Source organism: Bombyx mori, chromosome 26 (assembly GCF_030269925.1).
Source record: "Bombyx mori chromosome 26, ASM3026992v2".
NCBI lineage: Eukaryota > Metazoa > Arthropoda > Insecta > Lepidoptera > Bombycidae > Bombyx > Bombyx mori.
Window position 1 is genome coordinate 8020576 of NC_085132.1, and position 15505 is coordinate 8036080.

Here is a 15505-nt window from a genome sequence, read left to right on the forward strand (position 1 = left end):
TCTTGTGACTCGAACTAGGCTTATGAGAAGGCGGATACAGTATAATTCTCCCCTTATTCATTCCTTGCATCGTTTTCCTCAATTCTGAAAGATCTATATTATATACTTTTATTTTAATAGATTTTTTATCAACGATAATAGCTTTGGAGTTTGAGGTTTTCAAATCTGATTCGGTCGTGCAGTAATGCAGTTTATTATCATCTACATGTCGGAGAAGCCACAATTATTAACACCATCGTCAGACATCGTAGGGGCGAATAGGGTGATCGAACTAAGAGAAATATTGAGTGCACCAATCACGTTTGCTGTCTTAGAACAATTTAGAAATCTTCTCTTGACGTTAGCGAACGAAAACGAATGACAGTTCTTAGGACGGATGCACCGCTCTTCAAGAAGGCTGGTTGGTAAGTGTGTAATGGCGTCTATGCGCCTCCGTCGGCTAGGCCATGGAGGGTAGAGGTAAGGAGAACCGTATCTGTGTGTAAAAAGTGTCCGTTAAAATCTGCTAAATAAGGTTGGCGCTACAGTAGCAATAGGGTAAATTTAAAAAAAGCCGCTAAATTTTATTAGAATAAGATAGAGAAATAAAGAAAGACGAAAGAATTGTAAGCACTACTAAATCACAAAAATCATTATTACAATAAAATCATTTTTTCTTACACTATTTTTAATTCAGATTTATTAAAATTTATTCTCTATTTTTTAGTTGGATTTTTTATAAAAGCGTATTTTGTGATTATAGTTTTTTAAACTTTTTTTTTTCATTTTTTAGTTAAATTTCATTATTTTCAATATTTTTTTAATGTTAGATTTGCAAGTACAAAGAACAGACTGTGAACTCGTCAAACTACAGCTTAATAACATAATAATTTAGTTTATAAATAAAAAAATATACGCTTATATAACAAATCAAACTTACGATGAATTTATGAGATGAAAATCCTGTTAATACTGATCACAGGATATTTGACCAAAGTTTTTGTATTATCAGTCATCGGTCGTTAATGCGTGTGCAAACTTTCAGGTTAATCGGGCATCTTGAAGTCTGTAAGAATATTCTTAAATTTAGACGAATCTAGACGAAGTTAATAAAAACTTGTGAAAAATAAAAGCAGGTCTAGGATTCTTAGTCGGTAGGCAGCGGCTTGGCTCTGCCCCTGGCATTGCTGAAGTCCATGGGCGACGGTAACCACTCACCATCAGGTGGGCCGTATGCTCGTCTGCCTACAAGGGCAATAAAAAAAAAAAAAAAAAAATTTTTCTCCCTCCAATATGAAAAATGTAAGTATAACAAAAATAAAAGTACACATATAAATAAATAAAAAACAAATTATTAACGCCACACCGACCAATGCTCCGTGATTTTTCAACCTAAAATTCATTGTGGTTCAGTTATGAGTCCAAGCTTTTGAGATTCTGGGAAGAATAGGAGAGTTTATGCCCACCGAACTTTCCTAATTGGGTTTCACTTGACGGTGCTCTCTGAACTGAACCCATCGAGATAATTGAGCCGAGAAACGTTCCAAAACTTGAAGGTCTTGCTTGATTTTATGGAGAAAAAAATCACTTATAAACCGCTTAAGTTAATTACTTTTGGGCGGACAGACATTCCTGTGACAAACAGGTTTATTTGCTCTTTGTCTGGTTGTTTGATATCGAACGAGGCTTGTGAAGAGTGCTTAAGGGTAGGCAGCGGCTTGGCTCTGCCCCTAGCATTGCTGAAGTCCATGGGCGACGGTAACCACTCACCATCAGGGCCGTACGCGCGTCTGCCTACTAGGGCAATTAAAAAATTAAAAAAAAAAACTAGCCATTCAACCAACGAATCTGTCGAAGGTAGTTCATTAAAGCCTATAAATTGTTACTGCATAGTTAAACACCATTAGTGTTTTTGCATTGGATAAATTTATACATTACTATTTTATTCACTGAAAAAACCCCAAATTAATTATTTTTAATTAATCACTACATAGTATAAAACAAAGTCGCTTTCTCTGTCCCTATGTATGCTTAAATCTTTAAAACTACACAACGGATTTTGATGTGGTTTTTTTTAATAGATAGAGTGATTGAAGAGGAAGGTTTATAATAATATGTATACATCCATTAAATAGTGGAGAAATCAATAATAAATTACAGTTTCCGAAGCGAAGCGAGGGCGGATTGCTAGTTTATTTATAAAAAAAATCTAGTGGACAGCAAATTAAAAATTGACAAAGAAAATTCTAATTGTTAGTCAATTGTTATCAAACATTATTTTATGTACCTATGTAAATACCGGACTGGAAGTGAATAGAAAATTTCATAATAATAAACCACTTGAATGTGCTTAATTCAAATCCAACATTACCGTTAAAAGCATTAAACTACAAAATAACAACTAACTTCCGGACTTACAAACGCCCGAAACCCATTTCAAACAAGTTTGTATGTGTCGGAGCAATGCACGAAACGGATTCGCTACTTCATACAAAGTTTACTGAGCTATGCATCTAGTCGGTCGTAAATCACGAATTTAGGTTCGTTCAAACGTAACGTGGATTTTGACGCGCCCTAGACACTTTTTTTTTCTTTTATTGCTTAGATGGGTGTACGAGCTCACAGCCCACCTGATGTTAAGTGGTTACTGGAGCCCATAGACATCTACAACGTAAATGCGCCACCCACCTTGAGATATAAGTTGTAAGGTCCAGTAATTACGCAAATTATAATTTTGCGGGTTTCACTTTTATTACACGATGTTATTCCTTCACCGTGGAAGTCAATCGTGAACATTTGTTGAGTACGTATTTCATTTGAAAAATTGGTACCCGCCTGCGGGATTCGAACACCGGTGCATCGCTTCAACACGAATGCACCGAACGTCTTATCTTTTAGGCCATGACGACTTCAAAACCTTCCTTACGGACTTCAAAACCGTCCTTACGGATTCATCAGATCCAATTACCTTTGCATTAGACGCCCTCCGCTCTAACACTAGGAACAGGCTTAGGGACCCCGGTAACCGTACTCGTCGAACTCGACAAAGAGGTCGACGTGCAACCTAACCCATGCATCAGCCCGTTGAATTTTTTGCCGGATTTTCTCAGCGGGTCGAGATTCCGATCCGGTAGTAGATTCAGTCGTGAAGCAGTTGCTCTTGAGTTGTTAGGTCTCCTTCGGAGGAGCTCGGGCAGCTGTTAGCAAATCCTACCCCTCCTGGCTGAGCCTTTGCTCGCCCACCTGCCTTACTGGTACTGGAAAGGTCTCCGGGACAACAGTAATCTTTCAATCATAAAAAAAAACGTTTTGCCGTGATAACGTCTTATAAATCTATGAATACCGACTGCACGCACGAAAAAGTGTCACGTTCCGCCCGAGCCTGAACGTGCAAGCGAGAGCGCGATACAAACGATAGAGAGGCACGATCAGTTCAAGCGTTGGCTTGTGACATATTTGTCTCTCTTCGCGCGTGACGTCAGAGCGAGCAGTTCGAATAGTTCTGCTACTGACGCTATCACGTAAAACTATTGTCCGTTAAATTTTTTACGGTTGGTGACAACAGTATTTTGTAGCCTGTGACATATAGACAAACGCTATGACGTAAGCATGTGATATTTACGTTTGTCCTTAGTGGTGGAAAGGTGAATTGCCAGTACACGTGGGTAGGTACGTAACTACTTCAGCCGTGGAACAGAAGTGCGTACAGTGTGCTTAGTGCGAATTTTTTAAAGTTCTCGATAGCGTAAAAATTAACTCAAATTTGTGTGGAGTTGAACGCTTGCCTACGTTTGCCGCTAGGGGCGCTGTTCTTCTCTCTCGATGCCACAAAGTTTATTTATGTTGTAATGTCTATATGTCATTTAAAACCATGTGAACCGTAAGCTCATTTATTAATCTAGTTTAATAAAAACATGTAGATGTCATATTATTTCTAACATTTTTAGTTTTGTTTACAGTAAAGAGAATCAAGATTAAGACACATTTACATCAAGTTTTTTTTTTTTCCACCTAAGCTGGTAGCCTTGAGAGGCTATTCCAGCGTAACCTTAACTAGTAGGTGAGCTCACGGGGCTCAAACCTGCTGAGAAGATCCGGCGAGAAACTCAGAGGGCTGTGTCTGAGGGTTAATTTACTCGTCGAGCCCTTCGTCGCAAGCGACGGGTTCGACGAGAACGGTGACCGGTGCTTGAAGTACCGAAGTTAGTGAATCGGGAGGATTCTAAATGACGTGTTTTGGGCGACATCGACTGCTTTCCATTCTTACCGCAGGATCGGGAAAACGATGTGCAATCCACTCATTTATTACTCCAAATAAAATAAATTAATGTTATCTTGAGCTATGAACGAACCTACGTAATATGCCAGTTCCAGTCTATAGTAATAGTTTGGTATGATCGGATAACTGGGGACAATTGCAGCTGCTTCGCCAATGTGAACAGATTATTATGAATCGATGACTAGGATAATTGTTTGAATTTCATTATACAAAGTTATGAATTTTTTAAAATTAATCAGCAGCTCAATCAATTACTGTTAAGTTTTATTTATTTATTGCTTAGATGGGTTGACGACCGGCCCACCTGGTGTTAAGTGGTTATTTGAGCCCATAGACATCTACAACGTAAATCCGCCACCTACCTTGAGATATAAGTTCTAAGGTCTCAAGTATAGTTACTACGGCTGCCCCGCCCTTCAAACCGAAACGCATTACTGCTTCACGGCAGAAATAGGCAGAGCGGTGGTACCGTGCGTACTCACAAGAGGTCCTACCACCAGTAAAAAGTAAAAAAGTAAATTTGTAGATAATAAATGGTGTTAGTCTCAAACGACGTCAGTCCTTCGTGACCATGAAAACTCTAAAGTATACCAAACGACAGAAATAATTTAATGAAAATAACAAACCAATAAGCCAGAAGGAAAATTGTAAAATATGACCAAAATTCATGAAAATCGAAGATAATACTAAACTTTAGTGCATTAAATTAATATTTTGTGTCATTATAATATGTTTTACAGTGTATTTTTGGTTCGTTATAATAATACTCTTTAGATTAGCATTTTCAAACATTTAATTGCTCTATTAAAATAAAATTTATCTTTTACCTAACTATTTCATTAGCTTAACATTTTAATAGTTACAATAAGAGCCTTCCTTGATTTTTATATTAAAGGAATCGCATTTCGGAACGAAAGCAAACTCCATTTCGTTGTAAATTTGTATCTGCCGGAAACTCCGTGTAATTGTTCGCGTCCTTAGCGCCTGAAGCTATTTGAATAGCAAAGCTCAAAGGCAGCGTTACTTTTTGCTTTGCACTTGAAAGCGTTAGTCCGTAGTGTTCTGTTACAATTTAATTAATATCGTTGTATTTGATTATTCTAATAGAGCACGCTTGTGTTGGAAAATTAATTGTATTTAAACTAGTTTCGAATTCATCTTGTTCGTCGTTTCCTTATTACTCAGGATCGCGACTATAAGTATTCAAGTCTTTCCATGAAGTTCGGTCAACGAAGAGGTGGGTCCCCTGTTGGATAGTGCTTCCATAGATAATGATACTGGTGGTAGGACCTCTTATGAGTCCGCTCGGGTAGGTACCACCACCCTGCCTGCTTCTGCCGTGAAGCAGTATTGCGCTTCGATTTGAAGGGTGGGGCAGCTCTTGTAACTATACTGAGACCTCAGAACTTATATCTCAAGGTGGGTGGCGCATTTACGTTGTAGATGGCTATGGGCTCCAGTAACCACTTAGCACCAGGTGGGCTGAGAGCTCGTCCACCCATCTAAGCAATAAAAAAAAAAGTAATTACAATAATTAGGAATTCATTTTTTTTCCTACATAAGCTGATAGCCTTGAGAGGCTATTTCGGCGTAACCTTAGGTAGTAGGTGAGCTCACGGGGCTCAAACCGGAGTGATGCCAACACTGACCCTAGCAAGAGCAGTGCTTCGCAGAATCTACCACCGGATTGGAAACGCGACCCACTGAGAAGATCCGGCGAGAAACTCAGTGGGCTAGGAATTCATGAATGAGCAGGTGCGATATTACGTTCGTTGCCTCTGCAATTCTTCGCTTTTATCTAACTCTGATTAATGAGTTCAGGAAGATGTCTGCTGAAAAGCGGCTGTGAAAACTTTGTTGTACAATGATTGATAATGTCATTTTCTTACGGATTCCTTCTTTTGTTGACATCGCTTAATTTATTTTAAACACTAAACAAATCTAAGAATGAATTAAATACGCGTTATCTGCGTTTTAGTCTCGATTTTTTTTGAAGAAAGTCACTAAGTAGATAAATTAAGTTTATGATACCATCATCTCGGTTTACAGTGAAGCATTCATGTGTTTTGGTTTATAGGGTAATACATTATAGGATATTATGTACTCCGATACTAATAATTTATGTCAAACTCAAGTCTCAAGGTGGATAACATTCACATTTTGGGTTCCAATACTCGTTATAAGAAGAAAGGTTCTACTCATTTAAATAGTAGGCAGCGACCTGGCTCTGCCCCTGGTATTGTTGACGTTTAGGGCCGAGTCACACCGGAATGGCAGCGGCCGGCAGCGTCCGGCAGCGGCCGGCAGCGTCCGGCAGCGGCCCCCAGCGTCGCCGCTGGCAGCCTCGCGCGGCCTCCAGACTGCACGCGCCTAGTCTCCTCTGGACTAGTTTCTTCATTCGGCAATGATCGTGTAATAAAAATAAATCCCGCAAAATTATAATTTGTGTAATTACTGGTTGTAGGACCTCTTGTGAGTCCGCGCGGGTAGGTACCACCGCCCTGCCTATTTCTGCCGTGAAGCAGTAATGCGTTTCGGTTTAAAGGGTGGAGTGGACGAGCTCACAGCTTATATAAGCAATAAAAAAAAACGTGTGTTTAGAGTGAACATTATGGAATTGGTTATTATATGTAACGCGGTGCCGCGAGCGGCCTCGTGTCGCCGCGCGCCGCTGGCAGCCGCGGGCAGAACCACCGACAAGACGCACGTGGCGCGCGGCTGCTCGCTTCACCGCGGGCAGGCGACGGCAGTGTCGCGACCTTTTCTAGCTTTTCAAGCGATACTGATCTTTTAAGTATATAGATAAAGTTTAAAATTATTTCACACTGAAAGTGCTCGCCGCGACGCTGCCGGCCGCTGCCATTCCGGTGTGACTCGGCCCTTAATGGCGACGGTAACTACTCACCATCAGGAGGGCCGTATGCTCGTCTTCCATCAAGAGCAATAAAAAAAATTAAATAAAAAATATTACCTAATTAAACATGGCAGGTAATAAAATAAAAAACAACTGTGTTCATGAGTAACTAAACTTTTTAGCGTAGGTACTCGTCGAACCCGTCGCTAACGACGAAGAGATCAGCGAGTAAACTAACTCATAGACACAGCCCATTGAGTTTTTCGCCGGATCTTCTCAGTGGGTTGCATTTCCGACTTGGTGGCAGATTCTGAGAAGCACTGCTCTTGCTAGGGCCAGTTTTAGCAACACTTCCTGGTTTGGGCCCCGAGAGCTCACCTACACGTTAGAGTTACGCTGATTATTAGCTTAGGTAGGAAAAAAAGAAGGCGTAAGCGATGAGCGAAGATCTGTGATTAGATACTTTTTTGGTTAGTTTGGTATTTCTTCAGGCTTAAATGCCCATTAGAGGTGGTATTTTAACCATTTAGCATCTCTGAAAGTACTGTGGAAAGTGGGTGAGAAAATATAACAGAGGCTTTCTCCAAGAAGTCCACTGAATTGTCACTAATTTCTCACCGTTTTACTAGGACGTCATTCCATAATGAGATGATGTCATTTAGTTTCAATCTATTTCATTTAATTTCATCCCAGTGAATTACATTTTAAAATAAATCAGCTTTATTTCATTTATCTCCCTTTATCATATCGTTATAAATAGTATTCCTAGAATAATTGAAGATTTTTAAGACTCGATGCCGGCAGCACTGACAACAAAGGAATTTAATTGCTATACGGAAAAAAGAAACAGATCCATCTCTTTTGACATTTTAGGGCCTGGCAACATTATACATTTGAGAAACTCAATATCTATGGAGAAACTTGACAACTGACATCAGTCAACATTTTGATTGATAATTAATTTTAAATTGTCAAATTTTGGTCAGGGTTAAAGATGACGAGCATCACAGTTTTCGATAAAAAAATATAAATTTCGTGTTTTTTATCAGCACAATGACTGTTTGGCGAAAATTAGAAAATGAAGAATGCTATGCCGTTGGTGAGTATTTAACTGTAGCTCTGAGAGTAATGACAGTTTCGTAAACATTAAAACTTAGTTTAAGGAAAGTTGGCCATGTCTTGCCTCCCGCGAAGTCGAGATAAATATAAACATTGTGTCACATATAATATAATTAAATCTTGAATCCAGGTCGAAATTCATTATCATTTTTTGCTAATTTAATTCCCATTAAATTTCAAAAATAACTATAAATAATCTGCCACTCCCATAAATCTTGATCATGAAGATAGTCAATGAAATTGATAAATATTTTTGATCACATTCGTATGGAATTGCATTTAGAAAAATTATAGCGTTGATAACACTTTCTGTGAACTTTTTAGACAGGATTTTAAAATTGTTGATAACAGAGAGGAAATTGATATGATATGTGATGTGTTAAAATTCGAACCGAAAGCTACCGGTTTTCGTTCGTGTTTCAAATTAAATATCTTTGGACTAATTATTATCTAGAAACTTTCAATTAAACGCATGCTTATGAAAATTTATTTACCAAATTTGAAAATGAAATTTTGTATTGCAGCAGCAATTTAAAATAGTTTGCAGTATTGAAATCTAAAATTAATTTAGCTATTAATATTTGCAAATTTCAATTACTTCGATTTTGTTATAAACAAAAACATGTACTTTGTATTAAATAAGTTCACAACAGGAAAATTAAGAAACAGCTTTTCCGATGTCCCAGTGTTGTCTATGAGTGACAAAAATACTAAAATAAATAAATAAAAATATAATTCACTTTAGGATGCCAATAAAGTGGTATAACTCCAATATGTATATAACTTTGCACTATAACTTTTGTAAATATTTCAATGTATCATTTTCTTATATCTTATGAGTACTTACTATGAAGCAATATAAATAAACAATATTTTTCCTACAATAACACTGTTTCCTTAATTAAATACTTCATGCTAACACTCGAGTTTAAATATCAAGCAATCATCTTGTATTGATTTGCACTTCTATAGTTTTTGTTTCATTGAATATTTTTTATGATATAAACAACATTGATATCAAGCTTCAATTAAGATAACCATTTTGAAATATATTGCTCTTTGGTATACCACTGTCTCTTTTTTTGTATCTTTAATAGTTGGATATTGAATAACAATAGTATTGGGCAAAATTTCTTCTCATAGCAAACGTTTGTCATTATTTTTCTAAAAGTTTTTGTTATGCTTACTTATTTCTCTGTATGTCGAAGCACCAATGAACAGTAATAAAAAAGCAATACAAAAAAAGAAGCACATATTGTAGGGTGTGGTTGATCTGATCCGAATTGTGGGTTACTTTCCTGAGGTTCAACAGCCAATGGAGCTGATGATATTATCTTGTGGGCTAGTGCTTTAGAAGTATGAAAGAAACAGGTGTAGTTATGAAAAATCATGGAAAGAAAGTATGATATTAGAGCCTTATTCGGTGTATTTTTACTAGCTTTGTTTCTTATTTGTGAGCTGTCTAGTCCAAAACATAGTGAAACATAGTATGTTGAAAATAGAAACGAGAGTTTCCTTTAACCTTGCCTATGCACCATATCTTCTTGAGATTCCTCAAATTTCTGACCGTATAATCGATTAGCACTCCATCTAGGAAAGTCATTTATATAATGTTAATGTAGTTAAATGATTCGTGAAATGGGCGAAGGTTTTGCTGATACTCATTATCATATGTCTGCCAACTTAATTTTATAATCTAAATAAGACTAAGTTTGTTTGTGTACATCACAGTAGTTTTGGGATGTGATACAAATGTGTATTATGTACTATCATAACGTAATGTGACAACGTATAAAGTCTACTATCTGTCTTCAGAGTCTCTTAATCTTGCTATCATTTTTTTTGACACAAGTATCAATCAAATTTATAGTTTTTTTTATTCATGTTCATGATCTCACAGCTCACTTAGTGGTATGCGGACATTGGAGCTCATAGACCTCTTTCTATGTGAGTTTACCATGATCATGGATGCGAATATGCCGAGGTTTTTTAATCCTGTGGCGGATATAAGATTTTTTTAAATACATTCGTTCAGACAACCACATGTAATATTAATGGAACGTTTTCATTTACCTGCTGGCGATAAGTCTTATGGAAGTCCAGACGAGTATTTATCATCATCCTACCTGTTTCTACTGTGAAGCATGCGATTGTCTCAGTTGAAGGCTTGATTTCATTAGCGCATCCGTTAGCTCATTCCGTTAGCTCGTCCATGGTAATAAGGCTCTAAACACTTTCAATCATGAGCGGTAAACTTTTGTTTGCGCCGTTTCGGAATACAGACTGCTCTTTCTGCCCTTCTGTCCTTGAACCATTCCCCTTCCACCTGTGGAAGTCCAATTACGAGATGTCAAACAAAACGTCCCGTCAATCGCGATAACCTCACATCCGTGCGTTTATTATTCCAATACCTTGGTTTTTTTGGGAGATTAAATTTTTATGTAACAATCTCGATGGTTGACTCGCTTTTATGTATCGGTGTTGAATGAATACCATAGGACATAGATATCATAAATGCGTCTCTCCCCTCATGACGTTCCAGTTACCATAGTAGACAATTGCTGCCTATAGGTATATAGGCGTGATGGAAATCCCGCGAACACACGGAAAAATTATGACATTTTGTCTTCTTCTTTGGTTCTCTTGTGACTGAAGAAGTATTCGGAATGACTCTATTATATGCAACCGGGTAAATGAATTAATTATGATTTAAATTATTATGAAATTATCAATACCCAAACTTATCTCTGTAAGTGACATCTATTATATTACGATTAATGATGATGAATTGTATCCAATTGGAACCGCAGGGAACTGTAATTTTATTATAGAACACCATCGCTCGTAACTGGTCTTAGTGAATTATTAGGCGATAAAAAAAATGTATTTCAATTAATTTTACTTTTCGGGCTGATTGCCGTCTTTGCTCGAGATTATGGATCCCGCATGTCAGTTGTTTTTTAATTACATTCCACATAAACCATTACGTACTAAATTTATTCATTGAAATATTTTGTACCATCCGAAACTTGGTTATCCACAAAAATTTTACAATACAATCCCAAAATTCCTAATGATAAAAAAATTGTGCGCATGCAACTTGGAGCACGTGAAAGAAGTCAAACTTCTTTTGCGGTGTGTAGTATTGTGGTTTTCTTCATTTATCATATTTAAATCAAAATTCTCTTGTAATAGGGAATGCTGTATGTAAGAGAAATAACCTAGCTCGCTTAGTCCTTTACTTTACCACCTTTACCACCATCCGGCTATGGAATGAGCTCCCCTCCACGGTGTTTCCCGAGCGCTATGACATGTCCTTCTTCAAACGAGGCTTATGGAGAGTATTAAGCGGTAGGCAGCGGCTTGGCTCTGCCCCTGGCATTGCTGAAGTCCATGAGCGACGGTAACCACTCACCATCAGGTGGGCCGTATGCTCGTCTGCCTACAAGGGCAACAAAAAAAAAAAAAAACTTCTCTACACGGTCGAGTAGTTCGCGAGACGCCGTCTATTTTCTCACTCTCGCTCTTCCTAAATTGTATATTTTCTCTCTAGCCGTAACGAATCTGTCGTGAGTTAAATTTTCCTCTCAACGCGCCCAAAGAAGCTTTATTTCAAAAAGGAAGTACAAATCAATATGATATTCATTAAAAATCGGAACCAGTAATAGACTCCAATATCTAATTACGGGGAGTGTCGTGTGACAGGTGCGCTACTGGGTCGAATGTCGATAGTATAACGAATCTAATAGAAGCGGCCTGCGATAAGTTTTAAAAAAAATCTTCGACTTTTTAATATAAAAAATTAATAATTAACGTTAAAACAAGTTTTGAAAAAGTTGATTAAAATGATTTATTTTGTCATTGCAAAGGTACTTATGGTTATATTTTCGTTAAAAACTCGCATTAAGCATACATACCTTATCCTTCTTTTTTTTCCTACCTAGGCTGGTAACCTTGAGAGGCTATTTCAGCTTCTCCTTGACGTGTAGGTGAACTCACGGGGCTCTAACCGGGAGTGTTGCTAACACTGGCCCTAGCAAGAGCAGTGCTTCGCAGAATCTACCACCGGATCGGAAACGCGATCCACTGAGAAATTCCGGCGAGAAAGTCAGTGGGCTGGGTTCGATCAGTCGTCGAGCCCTTCGTCGCAAGCGGCGGGTTCGACGAGGACGGTGTCTAACAGCACCGTCAATTTATCGGGATGAACCGTAGTTATGTGTTTAGGGCATAATGTTATCCTTCAATTTGTACATTACTGTATGAGTCTTGATTTTGACTGTTAATAACACAAATGCAGGTTTTAACAAATTTAAGGTTTTTTAAAGCAGCTCTATATTTTAACTAGGTCTACTACATCCCGATTATCATTCGCGTCTCGTTCGAGACTCATACAGCCGTACAAGCGGTTTCGGTGCTCGCGCGCATTCGTCCTTAGTCACACGCATTCCGCCCCCATTGTGCGTAGTACGACTAATTGTCCGTAAGTGTAAATATGGACTTGTATTTTTTTTTTGTGTTCACTAAATGCTTCAATTAAAATGAGCGTCTGTTTCGGATTAAGTTGGCTTTTGTTTTTTTTTTTATTTTTTTATTAAGTTTGTACTCGTCTGTCGACAATGCTTCCGAGCTTTGAACGCAGTTAGTAAATGTAATGCTGTATAGTTACGAATTAATAATTAATTATTGATTTTTGGATTTATATGACGTTATGTTCATGCCAACACTATTTTGGATTTGACGTGGTCTACTCATCCGTAATGTTATGTCAAAAAAAATTTGAATTAAAAATTTTATGGTTCACAATGTTATGAAATAAACGTCTTGATTCCAGAACAATCTAACATATTTCAACATCTTAAAATGTCAGAACTCGGTTTTAAGGAGAAAACGTAATGAAAACAGCATCGCCCTTAGACGCGCCGAAGGAAGGAGGAACACTTCGTAGTCGATAAACTTCGCAACAATTCGATTATGGTTTTGGTAGTAGATTTGAAAAGAGAACACATGATTCGCTGTTGGAATCGCGGGCACTCCGTAGTCGACAAACTTCGCAACAATTCGATTATGGTTTCGGTAGTAGTTTTGAAAATAGAACACGGGATTCGCTGTTGGAATCGCGGGCACTCCGTAGTCGATAAACTTCGCAATAATATCGATTCTTGTTCTGGTGGTAGTTTTGAAAAGAGAATAAAGGATTCGCTGTTGGAGCCGCGGGCACTCCGTAGTCGATAAACTTCGCAATAATGCGATTCTTGTTCTGGTAGTGGTTTTGAAAAGAGAATAAAGGATTCGCTGTTGGAACCGCGGGCACTCCGTAGTCGATAAACTTCGCAATAATGCGATTCTTGTTCTGGTGGTAGTTTTGAAAAGAGAATAAAGGATTCGCTGTTGGGACCGCGGGCACTCCGTAGTCGATAAACTTCGCAATAATGCGATTCTTGTTCTGGTGGTAGTTTTGAAAAGAGAATAAAGGATTCGCTGTTGGGACCGCGGGCACTCCGTAGTCGATAAACTTCGCAATAATGCGATTCTTGTTCTGGTGGTAGTTTTGAAAAGAGAATAAAGGATTCGCTGTTGGGACCGCGGGCACTCCGTAGTCGATAAACTTCGCAATAATGCGATTCTTGTTCTGGTGGTAGTTTTGAAAAGAGAATAAAGGATTCGCTGTTGGGACCGCGGGCACTCCGTAGTCGATAAACTTCGCAATAATGCGATTCTTGTTCTGGTGGTAGTTTTGAAAAGAGAATAAAGGATTCGCTGTTGGGACCGCGGGCACTCCGTAGTCGATAAACTTCGCAATAATGCGATTCTTGTTCTGGTGGTAGTTTTGAAAAGAGAATAAAGGATTCGCTGTTGGGACCGCGGGCACTCCGTAGTCGATAAACTTCGCAATAATGCGATTCTTGTTCTGGTGGTAGTTTTGAAAAGAGAATAAAGGATTCGCTGTTGGGACCGCGGGCACTCCGTAGTCGATAAACTCAGCAATAATTCGAATCATATTCTGGTGGTAGTTTTAAAAAGTGAATACGGTATCCGCTGTTGGAATCGCGGGCATAAAGTATTCGATAAAGTTCGCAACAATTCGATTCTTGTTTTGGTAATCATATTGTACCAAATTAGAATTTCGAATCCTATAAGGGATCGCATTTGCAGGATGTGCCAATAAGTATGCGCACTTATTATTCATTATGTCATATTGTAATAGAATTTCGTATCTTTAACGGTTTTCATTAGGTAGCGTTAGAGCTAATTGTGCACGTAAAAGTTGAACATTCATCATTATGTCGCTTAATGTACGAGGTAATGACCAACGAGAACTGTTTAGTTGTGTAGTGTAGTAGTAGTAGGCAGTAATGTAAAGTAGTAATGTAGTGGTAGTAGGTAGTAATGTAAGACTTAATGACCAACGAGAACTGTTTAAGTGTGTAGTATGGTAATAGTAGGTCCACTTTGAAAAGGCGACACGACATGTGAACCCTCTTGTCGTGGCCGCTGGAAACTACATACCCGATCTTGTAGACCGAATGGTAAACAGTCGACGTCGCAAAACCAAACACGTCATTACGGATCCCCCCGATCCATTAACGGTGCTTTTAGGTACCACAAGCACCGGTCACCGTCCTCGTCGAACCCGTCGCTTGCGACGAAGGGCTCGACGAGCGAATTAACCCATAGACACAGCCCACTTAGTTTCTCACCGGATCTTCTCAGTGGGTCGCGTTTCCGATCCGGTGGTAGATTCTGCGAAGCACTGCTCTTGCTAGGGTCAGTGTTAGCATCACTCCGGTTTGAACCCCGTGAGCTCACCTATTAGTTAAGGTTACGATGAAATAGCCTCTCAAGGCTATCAGCTTAGGTAGAAAAAAGAAAGTATTAGGTAGTAATCTAAGGTAGTAATGTAGTAGTAGGTAATAATATACGACGTAATGACCAACGAGAACTATTTAGTTGTGTAGTGTAGTAGTAAGTAGTGAGTATAAAAAGGGCATCTTGCCCGTTCTTCCCTCATATAGGCTAGCCAAAAGAAATGCGTTGGTTTTTCCTTGAATTTCGAGCAAAACAAATCTTACCCATTGACCAATACACTCGAATATCAAAACGTGACGTCACATGCAAAAATACACGTCTGTCGTACTTAACACATAATTACGCGAACGATCATGAATTCACACGATTATTGAAGCTACTTCAAGGAAACTTGGTTTATTTAACATCAGGATTACGTCACTGTTTAGTCAAAGATAGTGTTGACCAGATGAGCGGGAAGTGCCCGT

At 38.5% G+C, this 15505-nt stretch overlaps 1 protein-coding gene across 3 annotated transcripts in view; it reads left to right on the plus strand.

The window, feature by feature from the left end:
• The first annotated feature begins 8053 nt into the window (after positions 1-8053).
• Positions 8054-15505, plus strand: part of LOC101746084 (dedicator of cytokinesis protein 1) — a 69012-nt gene continuing 61560 nt past the window's right edge. For all 3 annotated transcript variants that reach the window (XM_012691517.3, XM_012691522.3, XM_012691525.3), the window contains exon 1: positions 8054-8211. In XM_012691517.3, coding sequence (XP_012546971.2) covers positions 8166-8211 — 46 coding nt within the window. In that variant the 5' untranslated portion in view covers positions 8054-8165. The remainder of the gene's footprint in view (positions 8212-15505) is intronic.